The sequence below is a fragment of the Procambarus clarkii genome, chromosome 47 (assembly GCF_040958095.1).
Source record: "Procambarus clarkii isolate CNS0578487 chromosome 47, FALCON_Pclarkii_2.0, whole genome shotgun sequence".
NCBI classification, from domain to species: Eukaryota; Metazoa; Arthropoda; class Malacostraca; order Decapoda; family Cambaridae; genus Procambarus; species Procambarus clarkii.
Window position 1 is genome coordinate 20,487,812 of NC_091196.1, and position 21,914 is coordinate 20,509,725.

Genomic DNA, 21,914 nt, shown 5'->3' on the forward strand with positions numbered 1-21,914 from the left:
CTTCAAATGTTTGGTATTTATTTATGCTACATAATGTTACTGACTTATATTCTACTATTCATTATCACACATTAAATTTGCGACAATTTGAGCAGTCCCGTGGCGCAGTGGTAAGACACTCGCCCAGCGCTTCGTGAGCGCTTTGGCTTGGGTTCCTATACTGGCCTGGGAGGATTAACTGGGCGTCAAAACCTATCTATAGCCTCTGTTCATCCAGCAATACTCACCTAGTTGTGCTTGCTGGGGGTTGAGCTTTGGTCCTACCTAGAATGGCGGGAGCAGTGCATGGGTTAAAGAATTTGGCGGATCGTATTCCGGGGGAAAATTAAGATTAAGGACCTGCTCAAAACGTTATGCGTGCTAGTGGCTTTACAAAAATGTAAGAACTCTTGCATATATTTAAAAAAAATCAGGTTGATCACTGTACAGAAGCTTGACATGCCAGCAAACACTCTCCAGCTAACAATATATCTGGGACAAGTCACTCTAAAACATTGTCGCTTAGATCGTCAACTTCCCTATAGGTTCATCTGCCATATATTTAATTTCAATTTCTTTATACAAAAAAGAAAGCGACGCTTAGATCGTCAACTTCCCTATAGGTTCATCTGCCATATATTTAATTTCAATTTCTTTATACAAAAAAGAAAGCGACGAGTATTTCCTTGTCAAAATGATGTATTTTCAGGTTCTACATTCAGCACCAACATTATAGTGGGTAAATATGCCACATTTCTCTCCATTACTAAGATAGGAAGGTTGGGGTCGGGGCGGCCGGGAGGAATAGTAGTCCCTCAGCACCGCCGGACGCAGCAGCAGCAGCATCTCCAGCATGTCGTCGTCTCTGGAACAGCTGGAAAACCAACTGGAAACCTTCATCGAGAATGTGCGCCAGATTGGCATATTGGTTAGCGATTTCCAGCCGCAGGGACAACAAGTTCTCAACCAGAAGTTGTAAGTAACGTGTGTATGTCCGGTGATGCTGTAGTCAGTACACGGACAGGCGCACACATTTACATTTATGGATATAAAATCAAATATATACTAAGTTTTAATGAGCATGTTAGGATGTCCATGACCCATTTGTGCGGGGGCAGTGGTGGAAAGCTTAGTCATAAGGATTCCCGAAATTAAAAATATCCCGCAGGGTAGGACCGAACTAGTATATATGTGCACATGTACCTTGTACCTAATATAGACGTACCTTGTAGCTAGTACAGACGTACTTTGTACCTAATACTATAATATATGACCAGGTATCAAAGGATAATTGATCAACCAGGCTATGACTCATACATTCATCATTCCAAGGATACCTGTAGTAGTCGAAGGATTAGCAGTCCCTGTGGTGTAGTGGTTAAGATTAGCCTGGTGTTTCGCAAGCGCTTTGGTCTGGGTTCATATCCTGGCCGGGGAGGATTGACTGGGCGTCAATTCTTAACTGTAGCCTATGTTTACTCAACAGTGAATGGGTACCTGGTTGTTGAACGATTTTGCGGGTCGTATTCCAGGGAAAATTAGGATTAAGGACCTGCCCGAAATGCTATGCATGTTAGTGGCTTTACAAGAATGTAAGAACTCTTGTACAGTACAGTATATATATAAAAATAAAATAAAAAAATAACGAAAGCAAATACAGTGTCAGCTAGGAAAATGATAGGATGGATTACGAGAACCTTCAAAGCCGGGGATCCCATCACAGTGCTTATACAGTGTACTGTACTATTTAAATCACTTGTGCTGTCACGTCTTGAGTACTGCTCGTTACTTGCTTCCTTCCCCCTTCAGAGCAGGAGAGATTACTGAAATAGTGGGAGTACAGAGAACACATATGACATAAATAGACATGATAAAGCAGTTATTGGGATAGTTTCAACGCTCTCAAAATGTACTCTTTAAAAAGTAGACGATAAAGATACCAAATTATGTATAACTGTACTTGGAAAATACTGGAGGGCCAGGTCCCTAATTAGCACAGTAAAATAACTTACTGGAGTGAATGATATGGAAGGAAATACAGAATAGACCCAGTGATAAGTAGAGGTACCATAGGTACAATCAGAGAACACTGAACATCAGAGGGGTTGCTCAATATCCTCCCAGCAAGTGTAAGAATAAGAAATATTACCAAAACAAAATTGGAAGTCTTCAAGAAAAATTTTGATAGTTTTCTACATGAAGTGCTGGTCTAACTGGGCTGTATGGATATGGGGGCCTGCAGGTTACCTTGAGGGGGTCCGTCTAATTACCACAAGCTACCACAAACTACACAAACTTCAGAAAGCTTCCTGGCAATACGTTAGTAATGAATAAATATGATATATTAAGTTAGGCTGACCTAACCTATCCTAACCTAACCTAACCTAACTTAACCAAACCTAACCTAACCTAACCGAAGCTTGGATCGTCGACTTGATTTGGCGTCACCAGCTTTTTATTTTCGTCTAATTTCTTTATAAAAAGATACTTTTTCAGATTAAAATTATGTTTTTTCGTGTTGTACATTCAGCACCAACATTATAATGAGTAAACATATCATATTTATTCATTACTAATGTATTGCCAGGAAGCTTTCTGAAGTTTGTGTAGTTTGTGGTAGCTTGTGGTAATTAGACGGACCGCCTTGAGGTGCTTCCGGGGCTTAGCGTCCCCGCGGCCCGGTTGTCGACCAGGCCTCCCACTCAAAATTTTTTTTATTTTATTTTTATTTATTTATATATACAGTACAAGAGTTCTTACATTCTTATACAGCCATTAGCACTCATAGCATTTCGGGCAGGTCCTTAATCCTATGTTCTCTGGAATATGACCCTGCCAAATTGTTTAACAACCGGGTACCCATTTTACTGTTGGGTAAACAGAGGCTACAGTTAAGGATTGGCGTCCAGTAAATCCTCCCTGGCCAGGATACGAACCTAGGACAGCGCTTGTGAAACGCCAGGCATGTGTCTTAGCCACTACACCACGGAGACTGCTAAATAGCAGCCTTTTGGACCAAGCTCTCACAAGTCATGCCTGGTCCTGGGCTGGACTTGGGGAGTAGAACTTCTAAAACCCCCATCTAGGTAAAATCAAGATGCTAAGATAATTAATGGGACAGAAGGATAGAAGTGTGAGTGACCAGCTGACATGGGCAGCTTACTGGACAGGGGAGTCAGGGTGTTTGGTGTGTGCTTGCTTGTAAGAGCAGTGTGCGAGCAGATGGATCATGTGACTAGGGGCACAACCTTGGGAAATAACCGACTGATTTGTACATGTTCCAGAAAAGTGGTTTTCGTATTCAGTCCCAGAAATTCATCAGTCTGCCATTCACCATGTTATATGTACTGTGTGGCAGAATCCCTTATGATTCAGAAAGATTTTTGCCTCCTTACATCTTGAGTATTCAGATCAAAAGGGGTACTGCTGGGCTGGATAATTAAACCACTTTGATAAATTGAAGAAAATAAGTGAATAATACAAAATGCTTGGTGTAAGAGGGGTATCAGATACCATAAAACATGCCCAAATGTCTCACTTTTCCATAAAATAGTAAATGGGTTTACTGTAATTGGTTGAGTTAACTACACCACGGGTCATTCCATAAAATTACTCTTATTTATATTTGTGAATGGTGATCTTTGAATAGTGAATTTAACAACTTTAATTATTAATGTACAGTACTGTACATGCGTGTTAATACAAATTCAAAAACTTAATTCATCAAATTGGTGGGCATTTATAATTGACTACAAATATTTCAACATTAGTCATTTACACAAGAAAAGGGTAATACTGTACAGTATTGAAAGTGTAGCACTGATCATTAATTATACTGTATTTTAAAATGACATACACTAGTATACAATAACAAACATCAAGGTCTTGTTTGGAATTATGCAAAGTGGAATAAATTGAACAATTTTGTATTTTAATTTTGTTGACAATATGATGCATTATAAAAAGGAGAAACAAAAATCTTAAATTAAAATGGAAAATGAATGATGCATAAAATTGGAAAGATAACTAACATAATCTGAATATAAAGTGCAATTTTATAAATATGCATAGCCTTTTGAATTTCATATAAACATCTTCAGGGACTGGATCGAAAAGTGGATCGAAATCACTGTAAACACACAGTTGTAACTGAATAAGGTAACTGACTGTCTTATGATGTACAGTACTCTATTTCATTTACCTGTATTCTTTCTTTTCAGGCAGAATATGATAACAAACATGCAAGATATTGACAAATTACGATCTGCTGTCCAGGATGTACATGTTCCTCTAGAAGTTTTTGAGTAAGTAATGGTGATTGGCTTAATTGGATCTTATCCACCTTTTACTATATATCTAATTATATTGATAGCTACACTAGACTATATATCTTAGGAATAGCTACAGTAAATGGATGACATTCAGATGTGCTTTTTGTGTTTTAATGTTATTTTTTATATAAATTTTTGCTACCAACTTTATTTGGTGTGCAATCTTCAAGATATCCAGTACTGTAATGATTTCTTTCTTTCAAAGCTTATGGTAAAATATATGGTAATAATGATGTTTATAATTATATCTTAAATAACAAAACCAATACAGCACTGCAGAATTACTTTCACATTTGTTAATCACATAAATGCAAGATTTACAGTAATTACTAGTAATTTACTAGCACCACAAGGACTTGTATGGCCCTGCAGGTTCCCACTGTTAGTGTGGCTGTTGATTTTTTATATATATAGACTAGTTGGTCTTGGTCACCTGTGTAAGTGAATGTTACACACTGCAATGCCACTTTGTGATCAACGTAATATTTTCTACATTTACATTTCAATCAGTACTTTTTTTTTCCTTTGTTAAAGTTTTACCCTTACCTCTTGTGTTCTCATTTGAATGTACTTAATTAGGTAACCCACATTGTAGTACAGTTGGGTTCATTCTCAACTTGCATTTGGGAATCCCAGGTGGGACAGAAATGGTTGGGCATCTTTATTTTCGCCTAATGCCTCTGTAGCAGTAAATAGGTACCCAGGAGTTAGTCAGTTGTTGTGGAGTTGCATCCTGGAAAAGGGCAGTAGTTCAACCTTGGGGGAAGGCCCCCCTGATGTAAGCCTAAAGTGTATACAGTATATGTACACACACAGATCACAATAATGTGATGCATCAAATGAACAAAATTTGTTCATTTGATGAATCACGTTATTGTGATCTCTTGAGTGTGATGATGTAAGGGCGAAGAGGGAGAACGGCCTGTTGACATAGCTTGGGTGCAGGGGGGGGGGGTTGTGTAAAAGCCTGGTTTGTGTCTCAGAGAGGCTATGGGATCCAGTAAGTTCAGTAGAACTTCAGTTTCAACCCTTTTACCCTGTCGTAGCTCAATCGATTAAGTGAGTGTCTGGGATGCTCCCGGACGCAGGTTCGAATCCTCGTCATGGCCCTTGTGGATTTGTTTACAGTACATGTATATACAGGCTGCCTAACAAAATTAATTGTTGTTGTCAATAGGAAGTTCACTTGCGTCATCACTAATAGTTTGAATGCCTTGAAATGTTTAAGTTCTTTACCAAGAAAATTAATACCTAGAGAGTTGGGTATAAGGTCACACTATCAGGAAGGCATTTGATAAAATGGAGCAAGGCATCAACAATAGACATACAGTAGTTTCATTGGGTGTGATTACAGGTTTGATCACTTGGGTATGTTTCATCTTGTGTATTTCTGGAAGTAATATATTCAAATTTATCTCATTGCATGTTCACTGCAGTCAATTATACAGTATGTTAACTTTAATGTACATTTGTATGTGAATTTTTCTTATTTTTCATCTTTCTCCAGGTACATAGATGGAGGAAGGAACCCACAGTTATACACTAAAGATTGTATGGAGAAGGCTCTTACAAAGAATGAACAGGTAGAGTTGTTTAACATACCCATGTTACAGTGCAGGAGTGTCAGTGAGGAAGTTAATCATAAAGTCAGGCAGGTCAGCTTTCCCTTTCATGAGGTTCATTACATTAAACAAAAAGTGTCAGGTGCATAGTGTATAGACAAAGTGAAGAACTGTCCATGGGAGTTATATCAATGGTTAATATACACATTGCATAATATTTTAGAAGTACAGTATTATGTTGAAATACTTTTTTAGAGGTAGGATGTTAATTTTTTTTTGTATGAGCTTATATTTGACTATACTGTACTTGACCAAAAATACAGGTGCATGAAAATTTGTCCTTACCATGTGTTTAATCTCCATTGCAGGTTAATGGGAGGATTGATTCATATAAGCGATTCAAAGCAATGTTATTGGTCGAGCTGTCTCATGTGTTTCCAAACGAAATGACACGGTATCGTGCAGTCAGAGAAGAGCTGAGTTGAAGACAATTTTAAAATCCCTTTGGTAATCATTTACCTGGGTATTTCTTGGAGATGGTGCCTGAGAATGATTTGATAGTCTCTTGGAATGATTCCTGCAATGGTTGAGACTGGGAAGAGCTCCTGAAAATGACTTGGGACTGTGTCCAGGAGTTGCATGGTATGTTTTGTAGTTAAATTACATAAAGTATTTCTTGGGGATCAGGAAGGGACATTGAAGTGTGTTCCAGAATCATTTCTGATCTCCAATTTCAGTTTATGAAATCCCCTAAGAAAATTTGACTGTGTACAAATTTCTCTGTTATTAGTGATATATTTTTTGCAAGCATTATTGTGCAATTTCACTCTTAACACTTATTTTTGTATTTCATTTGTGGCAAATAAGGTTTAACATTGAATATTTATTATTTTTCTCATACTTTTATTGTATAGATTTGATTGTTATGTTGAAGAGCATGTAGCAATAAGTAGCATTGTTCTGTCCAGGAACTTGAAACAATATGTACTGCTATTTTCAGATTAAGAAATGTCTGATATTCAAGGCATTTCAGTCTTCATTGTCTTAATGAATGATTGATAGATATGCACAGTGTTTGGTGTAATATTATTTGCAAGGGTATACAATTTTTCTGTCTTATTCATGGGTGTAAGTAAGGTGGCTTGCTCGATATGTACATGGTGCACAAATCCTTGTTCATAGGAGTCGACATTGTTCATGAAGCTATTGTATATATTTGTGTACGTGTGTAATAATACTTCCTATACCACCTTAATTAGTTTCATAAATACAAAATATCTAATCTTAATTTTTGCTGGAAATTAATGTATATCTTTGCAAATGGGAAAGAGTAGTCATGTAAACACCAAAGGAGAATGCATGTATATTTCTTATTCCTCTATTATGTGAAAGCACTGCCTCTTGGAGGTAGTTTATAAACAAAAATGTTTTTATTATTCAGTAAAGAGCAGATAATTTTCTTCTTGTTTTGCTTCTGGATGATCCTAGATAGTGAAAGGGAGTTCTACATTTCCATCCAGGTAAACTGCACATATTAAAGTGGTTATTAAATATCTTGCCCCTTTTCAGTTATGTGATTGCAAGTAATTGTTGAGTATTTTTGGTATATGTAATGCCATAGGTGCATATTGTAGTGTGGGGTGAAAATACTTTCTACATGCTTTGTGTGTGTGAAGTTAGTTTACAGTGAGAAAACATTACAAAGGTCATCAGACGAACATTGGTCATTCTTAAGTCAATTATTAACAGGCAGAATGTTCATATGCAAGTCATGAAGAATTTTTCCTTCTGTTTTAGACATTTTCATATTGTTTGTCTCACATTTGTAGTACCATGTCTACTGAACTGAAGATCTAATCTGAAGGTAAAAATAGATTGTAGTAGTAATATCTGCTTCATATAAAATTCTACATATTAACTTTTTTAATAACAAAAAATTAAATGAATATAGTTTAACATCACAATACTTTACATTTTATTTCCAGATTTAGTTAAACTACAGTAGTTCTGTTGTAGATCAGTTCTGCTCTGAAGAAAATACATTTGACAGTTGGAGAGATACATAAGAGGATAAATTACTAAATTAATTCAGTAGTTTACAGTATTTGACTAATAGGCACAAACCAGTGGATTGGAAGATTAAGATTTGAATACATATAGCCAACATACAAAGTGATGATAAACTAATTATATATATATAATATATAATTTTCTTGTGTATTTGGATATACAGTACATATTTACTATATAACGCGTGACTCCTTACCCCTCTGGGAACTCCACAGCAGAAGTTTCTCAAAGTCACACCTATCACCACACAAATATTTTTGGCACTTTACTACTTTACTTACGTGTGTGTGTTTGTGTTTCACAGAATATGGCTGCATATTCTGTTTTGACTATTGTCTTAGAGGGATAGAAGCCCTTAATAAGTTCTCTTGCATCTTGGTTGAATTGGAAGAGGTTTCCACATGTCATATTAGGAGGAATTAAACCAAGATGCAAGAGTACTTAGTCAGAGGGATAGAAGCCCTAAGAAAGGAAATCAGTCTCTACAGTCTCCGTGGTGTAGTGGTAAGACACTCGCCTGGCTTTCCGCGAGCGTTATGTCATGGGTTCATATCCTGGCCGGGGAGGATTTACTGGGCGCAATTCCTTAACTGTAGCCTCTGTTTAACGCAACAGTAAAATGTGTACTTGGATGAAAAAACGATTCTTCGCGGCAGGGGATCGTATTCCAGGGACCTGCCCGAAACGCTACGCGTACTAGTGGCTGTACAAGAATGTAACAACTCTTGTATATATAATTCAAAATGGAATATGCAGTCATAGTTTATGAAACATGTCTAAATGAAAACCTATTGCCAATATACACCAATATGTATGTGTATACACATGTATATATCTGTACTGTATATATGTAATTTTTAGTTGAATATTGCTGGAAGTATTTGAAAAGGTAATATATTTGTCTGGATATCGTACCATTGGATTCTAAACATTACCAACACGTACAGTATTGATGAAGAATGTGCTGAAAACGGGTATTCCTGTCCCGTACTTCATGCCCTACATTATAGCACAGTACACGAACGAGAGTTGTGTGTAGGACTAGGACAACGTTTTCTATGAACGTGATGTTTGGGTCTGGGAAAATAATATTCTGGTTTGGGAGTACCTGTAATGTGAGCATTATCAGATCTGGGAGCATTGCAGTTAGTTCTAGAAGAATGGTGATCATGACACCTAGAGAAGTGGCAGTGGTGACCACATCTGTCTTCACGAGAGCCACACTTGTCACGATCAACACAATGACGACAATTCCTAGCAGCAGAAGAGCCAAAGCAGATGTTAATTGAGAGTGGAATATCAGAGGTATAACACAAATTTTTTTTCCCAATACATGTATGTGGAATGCATGCATTATCATGAGAATGAACCAAGTCCTTCCTACACTCATTTCTTTCATGCTTGCATTCCTTCAATGACTGCCTTGATGTTTGATGTGGGTTGCCGGCATTCCATGCATTGTAAGACTGGTAATGTTGTGCTCCTGTTGTGTTAGGTGGTCGTGGCAAGGGTTTTGGTGGCCTTGGTGCTTGTCCATTCAGTTCCTTTGTAATATAATTACAATACGAAGCTTTCTTGGGAAATAATGACGGAAGCTCTTCAATAACCTCATACACCGAGTCCATTTTGGAAGTCATACGTTGTTTGCCTGAGTGTGTGTGTCTAAGTTGACGTGCGTATATATATTCTGCCGAACACTGGTGGTCCTGTATACCTGATGCACGCGTAGGATCATTGATACACAATTGAGACGGGGCCAGCAGTTTGTTTAACATTAGTTTATCATATTCATAACACCGCTCATAGGCCGATTCATCATACCAGATCTCTTCGTTGTCTACCCTGCAAGGAAAAAATACCATCTGGGTACAATGGAGGATAATACAAAATTACTTTAGAAAATATGATTATATTGTAGGATTTCATAAAAAACGAAACTATAATAAATGTTATATATAATATTTTATAGCCATGCACGTACTGTATACCTGATATCTGGAAATAGGTGCTGTGTGTGAGATCATGTGTACAGTCCCTATTTGGAATACATATATAGCCTGCTTTCTTATAAAATTTTAGAGAATTTTATACTCTACATGTCTATGTCTTCTGTGAGGAATCATAAATTTAAGTAGGTTCTAACCTGGCTATGTAAAATTTCAAAAAGTACATAAACTCACTCAAAAAAAAGACAGTTGAGCTTGCTTAGGACAAGGCTAGAGATCCGAATGTGGGTATCGCTATTCAATGCCGGGGATGCAACCAGCAGGCCGCCGCCCTTTCCCTTGTACACCCCAACTTTCAGGTGCTGTAGGCCATGAACCAGCTCCTCCATCCCATGCTCTGTTATCTCACTTCTTGCCAGACAGATGCTTGCAAACTTCCTTTGTAACGGAGATGGAGTTGTCTTATTAGTAATATCTACACACACATGCATTAACCAAATCTGGTAAATATAAGAATGCTTTTAAGAAGTTATATATAAGGAATCATTCAAAATACATGTACAGTACTACATAATGCAACCAATGTGAGGCCAGTGCAAGTGTATCCATTACAGTCATTGAATAGTAAAGTATTGTAAATAGTAACCTTGTAAAGCACAAAAAAGAAGTTGAGAAAATCTGGAGATTTGTTCTACAAGATTGGTACGGAATATAACGGAACTAAGCTATGAACTCTGGGAGTTCTGGGAGAACTATGGGAGTTCAAGCATCATCAGTCGGGGACAGCAATTCCTTCTGTTACCTCACTGGGATCCCTGTGTAACACACAGAATGGAATTACATTCACACATGATGCTCAATAATCTATCTACCTCCAGGCCTATATTTCACATGCACACAAATGCACATCAGTGAATAAAATGCAACAATATATTCCTGTATGCCTCACTCTTACTCACGACTCTGCAGGCAGGAGGGCTCGGGCAGATTTACATGCCCACTCAATGTCTCCATCACCCACACCCGAGAGGTAGAGGTGCGGGCGGTATCGCAGACGTGGTAGTTTCGGTAGCAATTTCGTTGAGATCCCCACCACCAGGTGAATCCCTGACAATATGGGATTATACTAGAATGAGTTGATTGGGACCTCTAAGGCTGTGCATGATTAAGCTGTGACCTACCTCAGACACATTATCAAGGTTGAACATCATGTGTAAGCAAAAATTATTTTGTTGAAAATATATTAATAATAAAGTATATTATACCTGAGTATAGTTAGGCCAAGGATAGGTTAGATGTTTTGGTTTGGTTTCCCATTTTCAGGGCCAAGAAGCCTAGCTTATTGAAGTCGCCCGGATACAACCTACAAACACTGAGTTTAACTCCTGAGTATCTATTTACTGCTAGGTGAAGAGAGGCATCAGTTGAATGGCAATGTGTTGGCCCTCTGTGCCTGTTGAGGACACTAGAGATGGTGGCTTTCAGGTAAGTTAAGGTAATGCCTGCCAGCCTATCAATGATCTAATGAGGATAGTTTGGGTGGTTCAGGATAGAGAACTTGAAGCCAGGGCAAATGACACATTTAGGTTGGTCATAGGTGATTGCAGCCAAAAAAAAAAGTGATATAAGATGCAAGTCGCTCATAAATAGCAAGTAATCATTGGACTAACAAATATTAATTAGTGATATGATATTTAATTTGGGTTCAGGACTGGCAAAAAGGGACTTAACTGATGAATTACATCTGTAATAAATAACTCAGGTTTGTTACAAAAATTTCAAGACTGACAGGCAACTCACAGATGTGGCGGAAGTCTGGAAAGCGGGTGGTGAGGGTTGGTATCATCTTGCTCCAGGAGGAGATTTGGTGGTCATCAGCGAGAGACAGATGTAGCTCCCTTATAGTGCTGGGGAGGTTCTCTGCTGCCAGCACACCTAGGTGGCCCATCACCTCCGTCAGGCGGCTCCTGCACCACAACATACACTTACTTGCACTCCACTGTTATACTCTTTAACTCTTCTCATGCTATGTCAGCCACTTTGCACAGACAACAAATATTGTGACATCCAATAGGTAATAAATCATAACAAGCATGCGATTCCCATCCCCCCCCCTCCCCATTGACAAGATCACCTCTAGTGGGGAACTGTTTTCCCATGGCCTGGGGGAGTCATTTGTCATTTGTAAAATAAAAGTGTTCCATCCTTTGGGGGATTAGTTGTGTAATCCCGTTGAGCTATACACACCTGTCCCCCAGTAGTTTAACTTCCTACTGGGAAGTCAAACCGAAACTGTAAATATTATTTGGAGATGACTGATGTGTTACAAGCACAATATTCAGCTATCTCATTGTTGCAAAGCCATACAAATCACATACAGAAATAAATCATAACTGTAGATTTGTTCCATATATGCAATTATTATTGTTATAGATTCAGCTACTTGGAACAAAGTTCCAAGTAGCACAGGCTATGGTGAGCCTGTAGTGGACTTGTCCATATATTCAAGTATTGACTGCATAATAAATTATTACTGCTACTACTTTAATTATTAGTGTTGTTTATTATGTAAAATCCTCCCAAATCTTTTACTAAACTCATGCACTGTTATAGCAGTTAAATATGGTTTTAATATTTATTTGTAATTACCAAATAAGAATAAGTTCCTGTAAGGCATCTCTTAATTTGTATATTTAGTTTAGTCCTTCCCTCAATTCGGATGGTTTTGGCCTTCACCACTTTCTTACTTGTTCCTACTCTCTATCTGTTTGCAATATTTGCAGTGAAATATGGGCTTTGTAGAAATGATTATCTCAACACATCCCCCAAAAGTGAACAGAGTCATTAGGGGAAAAGGAAATGTGCCCTACCATTTCTGTCCTGCTTGAATCAAAACTCAAATTCAGAATGAATTTGAGGCTCATTCTCAAAGAGTTAGGAATGAGCCATATGTACTACTGTTTTAGGGTTTGTTTTTGCCTTCTCTTGAGACCTCAACAAAATTAATAATACAAAATATGGTCTTTGTTTGGGTACAGCAGTCCACATTTTGTACTTTAATCCATAGTAAAAATAGGTACTGTACAGTACTTTCATTTTGGGATGACAGGTATCTAGCTCAACTTCACTCCCCATACATGTCTTTTTTTTTTTTTTTTAATGTATTCCTAATTCTTAATTCCTTTTCTTTGTATTTGCATGTTTTCTATTGAAGCATTATCTTATAAAACAAGATGAACTAACCTTATTTGTAGAGGTCGTTGACCCTGGATGGGGTTTTGACTTGTGACGAGGTCATCCATGGAGTAAGTGTGAAGTGCTTGAAGATCAGCTTGTGACCAGGCAGTTGAAGCAGTAGCATGGTATAATGTATTAATATCATTATTTGACCCATGACCTGAGCCAGCAGAGGTTGGTGCATGTTGGTCATCCTGTGACCCATGACCTGAGCCAGCAGAGGTTGCTGCTAGTTGATCATCCTGTGATTCGTGACCTGATGCATCAGAAGTTGGTGCATGTTGATCATCCTGTGAACTGTGACCTGACCCAACAGGGTTTAGCCAGTGCAGGTCATCCTGTGACCCATGACCTGACCCAACAGGGGTTAGGGAGTGCAGGTCATCTTGTAACAAATGACCTGAGCCAAGAGGTGGTGATGTACGTAGTTCATCCTGTGACCCATGACCTGAGCCAGCAGGTTTTAGGTCATCACGTGACCTGTGTGTGTCCATGTCATTTTGTGATCCAGCAGGGTTATATTTTGTGGATGTGATGGCCATCCGTCTGCCATTTGCCAGGACATGGATGAAGGAGTCAGAGAGGCCGGCTTGTGGGTGGCGCCAGTGATGGTGCAGGTACAATTGTACTGAACAATTGCACCTAGACACAGCCTCCAGTAGGCTCTCAAGCTGTACCACCTGATTTGGGTCACCCACAATATCAATGATCAGACGAGTGGGGCAGTTGTAACGTAGAAGACGTGCTGCTGCTTGTACTTGCCCATCTGTCACTGTCCAACAGAACTTAGGAATATATTTTGAGATTTCTCTGGCCAGATTTATGTCATGGTCAGCCTCCTTCAGCATATCTACCAGGTATTCAAATGGCGTGTCTGCCGACTCCTTCAAGAGCTCGACAATCTCCGGAGCATATCTCTCCATTGCATCAGGACCTTGTATCTTCACAAGGCCAGCTAAATTATAGAGAACATTTCGGTATTTACTGATGTCCAAGGGCGTATGATCTACACGGTTAAGTTCCTCAAGAACACTGCGGATGGTGCGTTTCTTGTCAAGTTCAGTGGAGCACTTGGTGATCTGCTGACCATAATAGTCTGGTACTTTCATTCGCTGGAGAAAATCATTAAGTTTATTCAGAAAACAACCTTCTTCAGGAAATGGTTTATCTGTGATTAATGCTGTTACACATTTCGCTGCATAAAAATCTTGAACCCCCTTGTGTTGGAAACTTAGTTCACTCGTGTACCCTGAAGACGTTTTGATTAAAATAAACGTAAAAAAAGCTGAAAACACCTCATCTGAAGGCAGACCTATCTTGGAACACACGTCTTTAAGCTTGTGTGTAGTCTTCGAATCCAGATGAACGGCATCTCTTCCCAAGGAAACTAATGCTTCTTGATACATGACACTCAGGAACTGTTCACACTTGTCTTGCATCTGTGTGAGGTTCAAGTGTTGTGTCGTGGACCTGTGCTTGAGTCTCTCGTATAGCTTTTCCTTCAACAGATTGTGTGTCTCGATATACAGTGATGTGGTGGAGGTTACCTGGCTAATCCTTTCATGTGCTCTGGCCCAGAAGGCGGCCAGAAGCACAAGATTTAGGGGATATCTGAAGAAATCATGCAAGTGAGGCGGTGCCTGGCGTACGTACTGTATCAAATGGTCTGTCTCTTGGTGACTTAGTCCTCTCTGCTTCAACTCCTCGTGGTATAGCCCAACAAAATCATGCCGCTTCTCAGACGGAATACCCTGTATTATCCAGTGTACAATTTTAACATTCTGCGAAGCTATCTTTTGAATATCCTTGATCTTCTCTGGCCTCGTTGTACAAATTAAAGTTATATTTGCAGAATTCATTACATGGAGGATTTCTCTAAACAATTTCTCTGATGACTGATTGAGTTCATCTAATCCATCAATCAAGACTAAAATTTTGAGGCTCAAGCAAATATGAAGTAGGTCATTTTTTCTAATTTTTGAGGCCGTCTTGGGCATATCAGACAAGAGCAGCTTAGTGAGGGAGTCTGTGTAGGAGTCGTGGCACTCTAAGTGCAAGACGAGGTCATACTCTGACAGGCCCTTGATAGAGCCTGTGCCGGCTATCCACTCAGATATGGCGAGCTTCAGTAAAGTGGTTTTCCCACTTCCCACACATCCCTCCAGAAGCAGCATAGAAGGCAGCTGCGCATTGCCTTCAGATATAACTCTGTCACTTCCATTGTCAGGTTGTTCACCTTCAGGTGAGTTATTGTACTCTAACAGGTCTTCATAATTAACTTGAGAGTGTTTTTTGTTAGCTTTAGAATGTTTAATATGAAGGCAGACAAATACTGTGTTCACTTGGAGGTGCCACTCACTGTTATCTATCAGTGAGAATGGGTTGACAAAAACCTTTTTACCATATATTTTCTTTAACTCCTTGACTCCCTCAACACACAGAATATCTCTAAGGCTGTCAAATAACAAGGCGTGTCGGTACTGGTTAATGTCCTCTGGGGTGAAAAATTGGTCCCTTATATTGTTAAGGTTACGGTTCATTTCACTGATGAGATTTCCAACTTCAGCAAGATCAACGCAGTAAAGGTAAGCTCCTACTCTCATAGTTTTTATCAACAAGTTTCGTAATGTTTCTATACCTTGTACCATTTCCGACTTGCTGGTAAAACTCTCACTGTGGGCCAGGTCATTGCGAGAGTTCTTGATACAAGTCAACAAGTACTCGAGTCGAGTGAAGTCTTTTATATGCCACGTGTCGTCATTCTCCGGAGCCAGAGAGTGGCACGCAACTTGTATCATCTTGAAAAGCAGTGTTATATCAAATTTATCACCAGTGGGACTGGAGCGAATCTTTTCTTTTTGAGTTTTTGTAAACTTTCTGTTGTATACTCCCTGAAGAAGACCCACATCGTGGATCAGGTATTCTTCAAAGGACTGAGTTGGGCTCTTGCGGCACCCCCACCTGAGGATGTTGTACAGGACCAGACGAGCCTCACACACGTGCGCTTTGTATACTCTGAAGATGTTATGATCCTCAGCCTGAATCCCACCCCGTAAACGGCTCCACGACATTGTTGCAACAAAGATGGCAACAACTCAGCATCGCTCAAGAACGTTCAAAGGGTCGATGCATCGCCAACAGTCACATTCGTATGTAACAAAATATTTAACTCGGTTCAAGACATATTTAAATTTCACAGCACAGTATAGGACTTGGTCATTCGTCTATTGTTTCCAACAGACTAGGCGCCAATATAGGTCTATACGGCTTAAGCAAGTAATCATTGGATTTATCGAGCAGCATGTTTTGAATATCTTAGCCATACACACTGTTGTAATATTTCTATTACCAGTTCTAGTGTCTAATTCACATCCAAGAAGTACTGTCAGTAGGGACAGCGGTTGTTGTTGTAGTAAATAACAAGAGTGGTGGTAGTGGTGATTGTTATAGTAAGTGATTCCAGTGGTCGTGGCAGCTGAGATGGTTGAAAATCTGTTGACATTTTTGTTCTCTAAATATTTTTAAGCCAAATTACTGATTACAAAAGTAATTTTTTGTTGTACATATTTACATAGCTTGTTAAAAATGCAATTAATTCTTAAATGTACTTGAATTTTTACTTGAGAAAGGAGGAAGAACACATGGTAAAGGGAGAAAGAAATTTAGTTATAAATTCTGGCCAGAATTGATGATAGATCTATAGTACTTTTTAATGCAGAGGTTTGTGTATGCCCTCTCTCTTATTTCATATACAGTGTAGCTGCTACATTATTTCTAATGCAGCAGCTACTTAAATTATCTGCAATTAGTTATTCCACATTCCAAGATATTCTATTCCAAGCATTTAAATTTTCCCAATACGTAATCCCAATAATGGCTAATGACATCTGCAATCATATTCACTAACCGTTAATGACCTCCAACAAATCACAAGATTACAGAACACCTAAAAGTAAGCAGCGAGCTTCCCATCAGACCAAATGATGACAAACCGCCAAATAAGTAAGGAAATTGGGTCTAACGCAAGGTCAGGTGGACGCAGGTATAACACAGTCGAAGACAGCGTAATCAGCACAAGTTACAGCACTGCTCCTGTGTCAGGTAAGTTCATTACGGGCTCACCATAGCCCATGCTGCTTGAAACATTTTGTTTCCAGTAGCTGAATCTTAAACAATAACAGCGTAATCAGTACACGGGAGACATCTCCCGTCACGCAGGGTGCAGTCGCACCTCCACAGATCTCCAGTATCAGCTCTTGATACTGGTAATGGCTCAAAAGGGCCACCACTTATGGGCTATTCATGCCCGTGCCACCTTTTGGGTGGCTTTATCTTCATCAATCAATCAATCAATCGTAATCAGCAGAGTTAAAGCCCCGCTCCTGTGTCAGACAAGTCCACTACTGGCTCACCATAACCTGTGCTACTTGGAACTTTTTGTTCCGAGTAGCTGAATCTTAAACAACAACAACAGCGAAATCAGTCTAGTTCAACTCACACCAGATGCTACAAGCCTCGTTACACAGCATACAGTCAATCCAGGCTTTATTCCAGTTCTCTGCTCTTGCCCTCCTTCGAGCTGTCCATCCTCTGGCCTTGCTCAAACTTTTGGCTCCAGGCCTAGCACAAGCTCTGCTCTCGGCTCCAGGCCTAGCACAAGCTCTGCTCTCGGCTTCAGGCCTAGCACAAGCTCTGCTCTCGGCTCTAGGCCTAGCACAAGTTCTGCTCTCGGCTCCAGGCCTAGCATGAACATTTTTGACAGAAAAAATAGGACAGCAATCAGAGGCAATGGATCTGACTGGAGAAATGTTTCTAGTGGAGTACCACAGTTTTCAGTTCTAGCACCAGTATTTAAAATGTTCATCGACAAAGTAACTATCTACAAGAAGGAATTCAGCCTTATATGAACATGTTCGCTGAGTATGTTAAGCGGTTAGGAAATATAAGAGTTAATTTTCACGCTTTACAAAAAGACCTGGACAAAATAAGTGTATGTGGAGCAACACTTGGCAAATGGAATTTAATGTGAATAAATGTCACGTTATGGAATGTGACAAAGGAGATAATTGGTCATACACAACCTACAAATTATGCCAAAAAGCCTTAAAAGAATTTGAAAGAGCGAGGGAAGTAGATAGGTAGGGAGGGAGGTTTCCTTCACCTGATGCATCTGTTCATCTAACAACTAATAGGTACCTAGGAGTTAGGCGACAGCTAGGGGCTACATCCTAGGTGTGTGCGTGCGTGTATGCATGTGTGTGTGTATACGAGAAATAATAGTAGATAGATGAAAATAGGTCGGGAGTCGGTGCATTAGACAACCTAGACGATTAGAAATGTGTGGTAAGAGAGCTAACAGGTCGATCCCATAGGCACAAACAGAAATACACCGACACACAAGTAGTTAGTAAACAGTTGATTAACAGTTGAGAGGCGGGCCGAAAGAGCAAAGCTCAACCCCCGCAAACACAACTAGGTGAATACAACTAGGTGAAGATACGCTGCAATGTGGAAACCACCACCCTGGTTGGAGGCGTGGTCGACGACCGGGCCGCGGGGACGCTAAGCCCCGGAAGCACCTCAAAGTAACCCTAAGCTCACTTTGCTAGACCATGAATATAAATAAAAAGCTGTTACTGGGACTTACAAACACGTTAATGTAAAATGCTAAACTGAGACCTCAAGAGGCAACCGGATGTTTCCTTACGCCATCTCACCCCCCATCAACCAAGAACTCTCTCCCCCCCCCCACCCACCCAAAACCCACCACCAAACTTCTCATCCTTTAGTGTGAAACGTTCTTCCAAAATGTCAGTTACTTGGAAGTGTTTTGATAACTCAAAACAAGTTAATCTCTAGACACTTACAGCAGGTTAACTGCAAAAATTAGTTACTTAAAGACAGTTAAATGCACTTATAGGGTCATTGTAGGTGAGGGGTCATTGTAGATGTACTTTGAAGGATGGGGGAGGGGCCCATCCTTCAGACTCAAAGTACATCTACAGTGACCCCCTTGCCTATAGTGACCCCTCACCTACAGTGACCCACCATCTACAGTGACCCCTCACCTACAGTGATACCTCACCTACAGTGACCCACCACCTACAGTGACCCCCTCACCTACAGTGATCTCATACAGTGTTCCTCACCTATATTGATCTCTCATCTATAGTAACCTTCACCTGGAAGTGATTTACTTGCAGAACTTACCATGAGAGTAGGGCAGACCACTAGGACAGAGCACAGGAGGGCAGTCCACCAGGGCACAGCTGTAAGGAGAGCAGCAGAGGGCTAAATGACTGGGATTTCCGCTGAGAAACTTTTGGACACTTGTATAACTCTCGTCAACATGTCTTTGCACCCACACCTAAGTAGGGATTACCAAAGTTGAGCGTTAGCTCTTGGGACATGGCTCTAGACTTTTCAATCTATTTGCGTCCCGAGCCTTTTTGGGCTCTGTCTTAATTATATTTAAAGGTGTTAATGGAGTTTGGATGTGGTAGTGTAGTGATGATAAGGCAGAGCCTAAACAAGCCTAGGAACCACAGTACATCAGTTGATTGATGGCAGAACCGGAACACAAGAGCTAAAACTCATCTTCCAACAAGTACAACTATAGATGACTAAGCAGATGAGTTGACACAAGTTGATTGACAGTTGAGAGGCGGGACCAAAGACCCAAAGCTCAACCCCCGCAAGCACAAATAGGTGAGTACACACACACACACAGAACAAAGTAAACACAGCAACATCCAAGGAATAATACCCCCCGCTTATAGAGGGGGGCATGAGGCGCTAGAGCTCATCCCCCCCACAGACACTAACAGGTAAGGACACCAATAGTAATACTCTTCAAGACACTGGCGTTATCTCGGACGAAACATTGCTCGGTCTTTACATCCCCTTTCAGTGCAGGCGTGACAGCAGGGTTAGAAAATCGAGATACTTTCCTACTCGCATGGGACTAGTGATATGGGCATCACCTAAAGCACTCAACTCAAGTGGTGAACTTTATGGTTGATCAGTAAGCTCTTGTAGTGGCTTTAATAACCCTCTGACAATTAATAATTCTTTACAGCATATCAGGCACTCAAATTGTATCCTTCTGAACGGAGACGGAAGAGAAACCCCAGGATATCCTTTTGGAAGGTCAGAATCCCAAACCTGCGCAACGAACTTACAAAATACTGTAGTGAAAGATATTGTAGAAAATATATAATAAATCCAATGAACTGGATGAGCAATAGGCTCGGTTTGTGTAACCACTGTAAATGCCAGGGCCGTCCAAGAATCCCTCGTCTAGATTTAGGGTTACACAAAAACGCCTAGGAGCTAGGATTGTCCAAGAATGCTTCGGCAAGAGCCAGACGCCTGAGCTAGATCTAGAGCTATCCAAGAACGCTTACACATCACCTTATCAAAGTTTAACTAGCAAGTGCGATACCAACTTCAGGTGGCAAGAAATTTAATGTACTGTTCTTTTTACACTATATCTGACAAATAAGAAAAAATATACATTACAAGAGATAAATTCACACTTTTTTTACTTATTTATATGTACAGGAATTCGTACATTCTTATAAAGCCACTAGCACGCATAGAGTTTCGGGCACTTCTGGGAAGACTTCCTGTACAGTTGCAAGTCAGACCTCGTATATCAACAACACACACTCAGCGCTGAGGAAGTGTAATGCTCCTGGTGTCAGCCCCAGGATTATTTTCATGAGTATTATCGGTGTGGATGCGAGGCTTCCGGTAGCCAGTGAGCAAGACGCGTCAGGGTACTAAGCCCACATGCTGTGTGGCGCCTCCGCTAAGCCTGTGTCGCCTCTGCTAGAGATCTGTGTCGCCTCTGGAACACTGATACACCCGCCTAGCGCCAACGCTATTTACTAGTAAGTCTACTACTACCTTTTATTACTATTATTAACAAGCTTTGATATACACAGCATGCAGTGTGCTGCTGCGCTAGTCTGCACAAGTTCATTTCCTATATGTCTCACACGATGGTTGCTCATACGTGGAAAGTCAGCGATTTGTAATGTGTTTTGTTGGGTTTGGTTCTGGTGTGCTCTGGCCTCTTGTGTAATATATATACACACATACACACGCGCGCATTCACGTAAACACACAACATACAGGTTATAAAAGCGAACCGCATTCACAATTGTAAAATTAGATAGGACATTGATCGGGTGTCTATGTATTGGAGTACCGGCGACTTCGAAGGCGGGGCCCAGCAGCTAAAACTCAATCCGCCAGCTATAAATAAGTACTAAAAATATTATATATATATATATATATATATATATATATATATATATATATATATATATATATATATATATATATATATATATATATATATATATATATGTCGTACCTAGTAGCCAGAACGCACTTCTCAACCTACTATGCAAGGCCCGATTTGCCTAATAAGCCAAGTTTTCATGAATTAATTGTTTTTCAACTACCTAACCTAACTTTTTCGGCTACCTACCCTAACCTAACTTATAGAGATAGGTTAGGTTAGGTTAGGTTAGGTAGGGTTGGTTAGGTTCGGTCATATATCTACGTTAATTTTAACTCCAATAAAAAAAAATTGACCTCATACATAATGAAATGGGTAGCTTTATCATTTCATAAGAAAAAAATTAGAGAAAATATATTCAGGAAAACTTGGCTTATTAGGCAAATCGGGCCTTGCATAGTAGGCTGAGAAGTGCGTTCTGGCTACTAGGTACGACATATATATATATATATATATATATATATATATATATATATGT

The 21,914-nt window shown here is 39.7% G+C and overlaps 3 protein-coding genes across 16 annotated transcripts in view; 2 read left to right on the forward strand and 1 right to left on the reverse strand.

Moving 5' to 3' along the window:
* The first annotated feature begins 771 nt into the window (after nt 1-771).
* MED10 (mediator complex subunit 10) lies at nt 772-7,331 on the forward strand. The gene is made up of 4 exons (XM_045749839.2): nt 772-954; nt 4,200-4,283; nt 5,818-5,893; nt 6,241-7,331. The coding sequence occupies exons 1-4, from the start codon at nt 833-835 to the stop codon at nt 6,355-6,357; spliced, it is 399 nt and encodes a 132-aa protein (XP_045605795.1). The 5' UTR covers nt 772-832; the 3' UTR covers nt 6,358-7,331.
* Nucleotides 7,332-8,652: 1,321 nt separating this feature from the next.
* LOC123762971 (uncharacterized) overlaps nt 8,653-21,914 on the reverse strand; it is a 32,042-nt gene continuing 18,780 nt past the window's right edge. Inside the window, exons 1-7 of one of the 13 annotated variants that reach the window (XM_045749842.2) lie at nt 20,699-20,827; nt 19,336-19,394; nt 13,132-16,617; nt 11,678-11,855; nt 10,844-10,995; nt 10,123-10,326; nt 8,653-9,784 (exon numbers count right to left, since the gene is read on the reverse strand). In XM_045749842.2, the coding sequence (XP_045605798.2) occupies nt 8,947-9,784; nt 10,123-10,326; nt 10,844-10,995; nt 11,678-11,855; nt 13,132-16,196 (4,437 nt within the window). In that variant the 5' untranslated portion in view covers nt 16,197-16,617; nt 19,336-19,394; nt 20,699-20,827 and the 3' untranslated portion in view covers nt 8,653-8,946. Of the gene's footprint in view, nt 9,785-10,122; nt 10,327-10,534; nt 10,704-10,837; nt 10,996-11,677; nt 11,856-13,131; nt 16,637-19,335; nt 19,395-20,698; nt 20,828-21,914 lie in introns of those variants that run through there. The other 12 variants (XM_069302063.1, XM_069302064.1, XM_069302066.1 and 9 more) reach the window with 12 other exon arrangements.
* The window catches only part of LOC123762974 (fibroblast growth factor receptor substrate 3), an 11,104-nt gene continuing 8,102 nt past the window's right edge, over nt 18,913-21,914 (forward strand). The window contains exons 1-2 of one of the 2 annotated variants that reach the window (XM_069302068.1): nt 18,913-18,935; nt 20,204-21,020. The gene's annotated coding sequence lies outside the window, so the exon portion shown is untranslated. Of the gene's footprint in view, nt 18,936-20,203; nt 21,021-21,914 lie in introns of those variants that run through there. The other variant, XR_011222272.1, reaches the window with a different exon arrangement.

Bases quoted from the DNA above. Each gene is read 5' to 3' on its own strand.
- MED10 (XM_045749839.2), top strand. From the start codon at position 833: ATGTCGTCGTCTCTGGAACAGCTGGAAAACCAACTGGAAACCTTCATC. The intron at 4,284-5,817 runs GTAAGTAATGGT...ATCTTTCTCCAG, and splicing joins GTTCCTCTAGAAGTTTTTGA to GTACATAGATGGAGGAAGGA. The intron at 5,894-6,240 runs GTAGAGTTGTTT...TCTCCATTGCAG, and splicing joins CTCTTACAAAGAATGAACAG to GTTAATGGGAGGATTGATTC.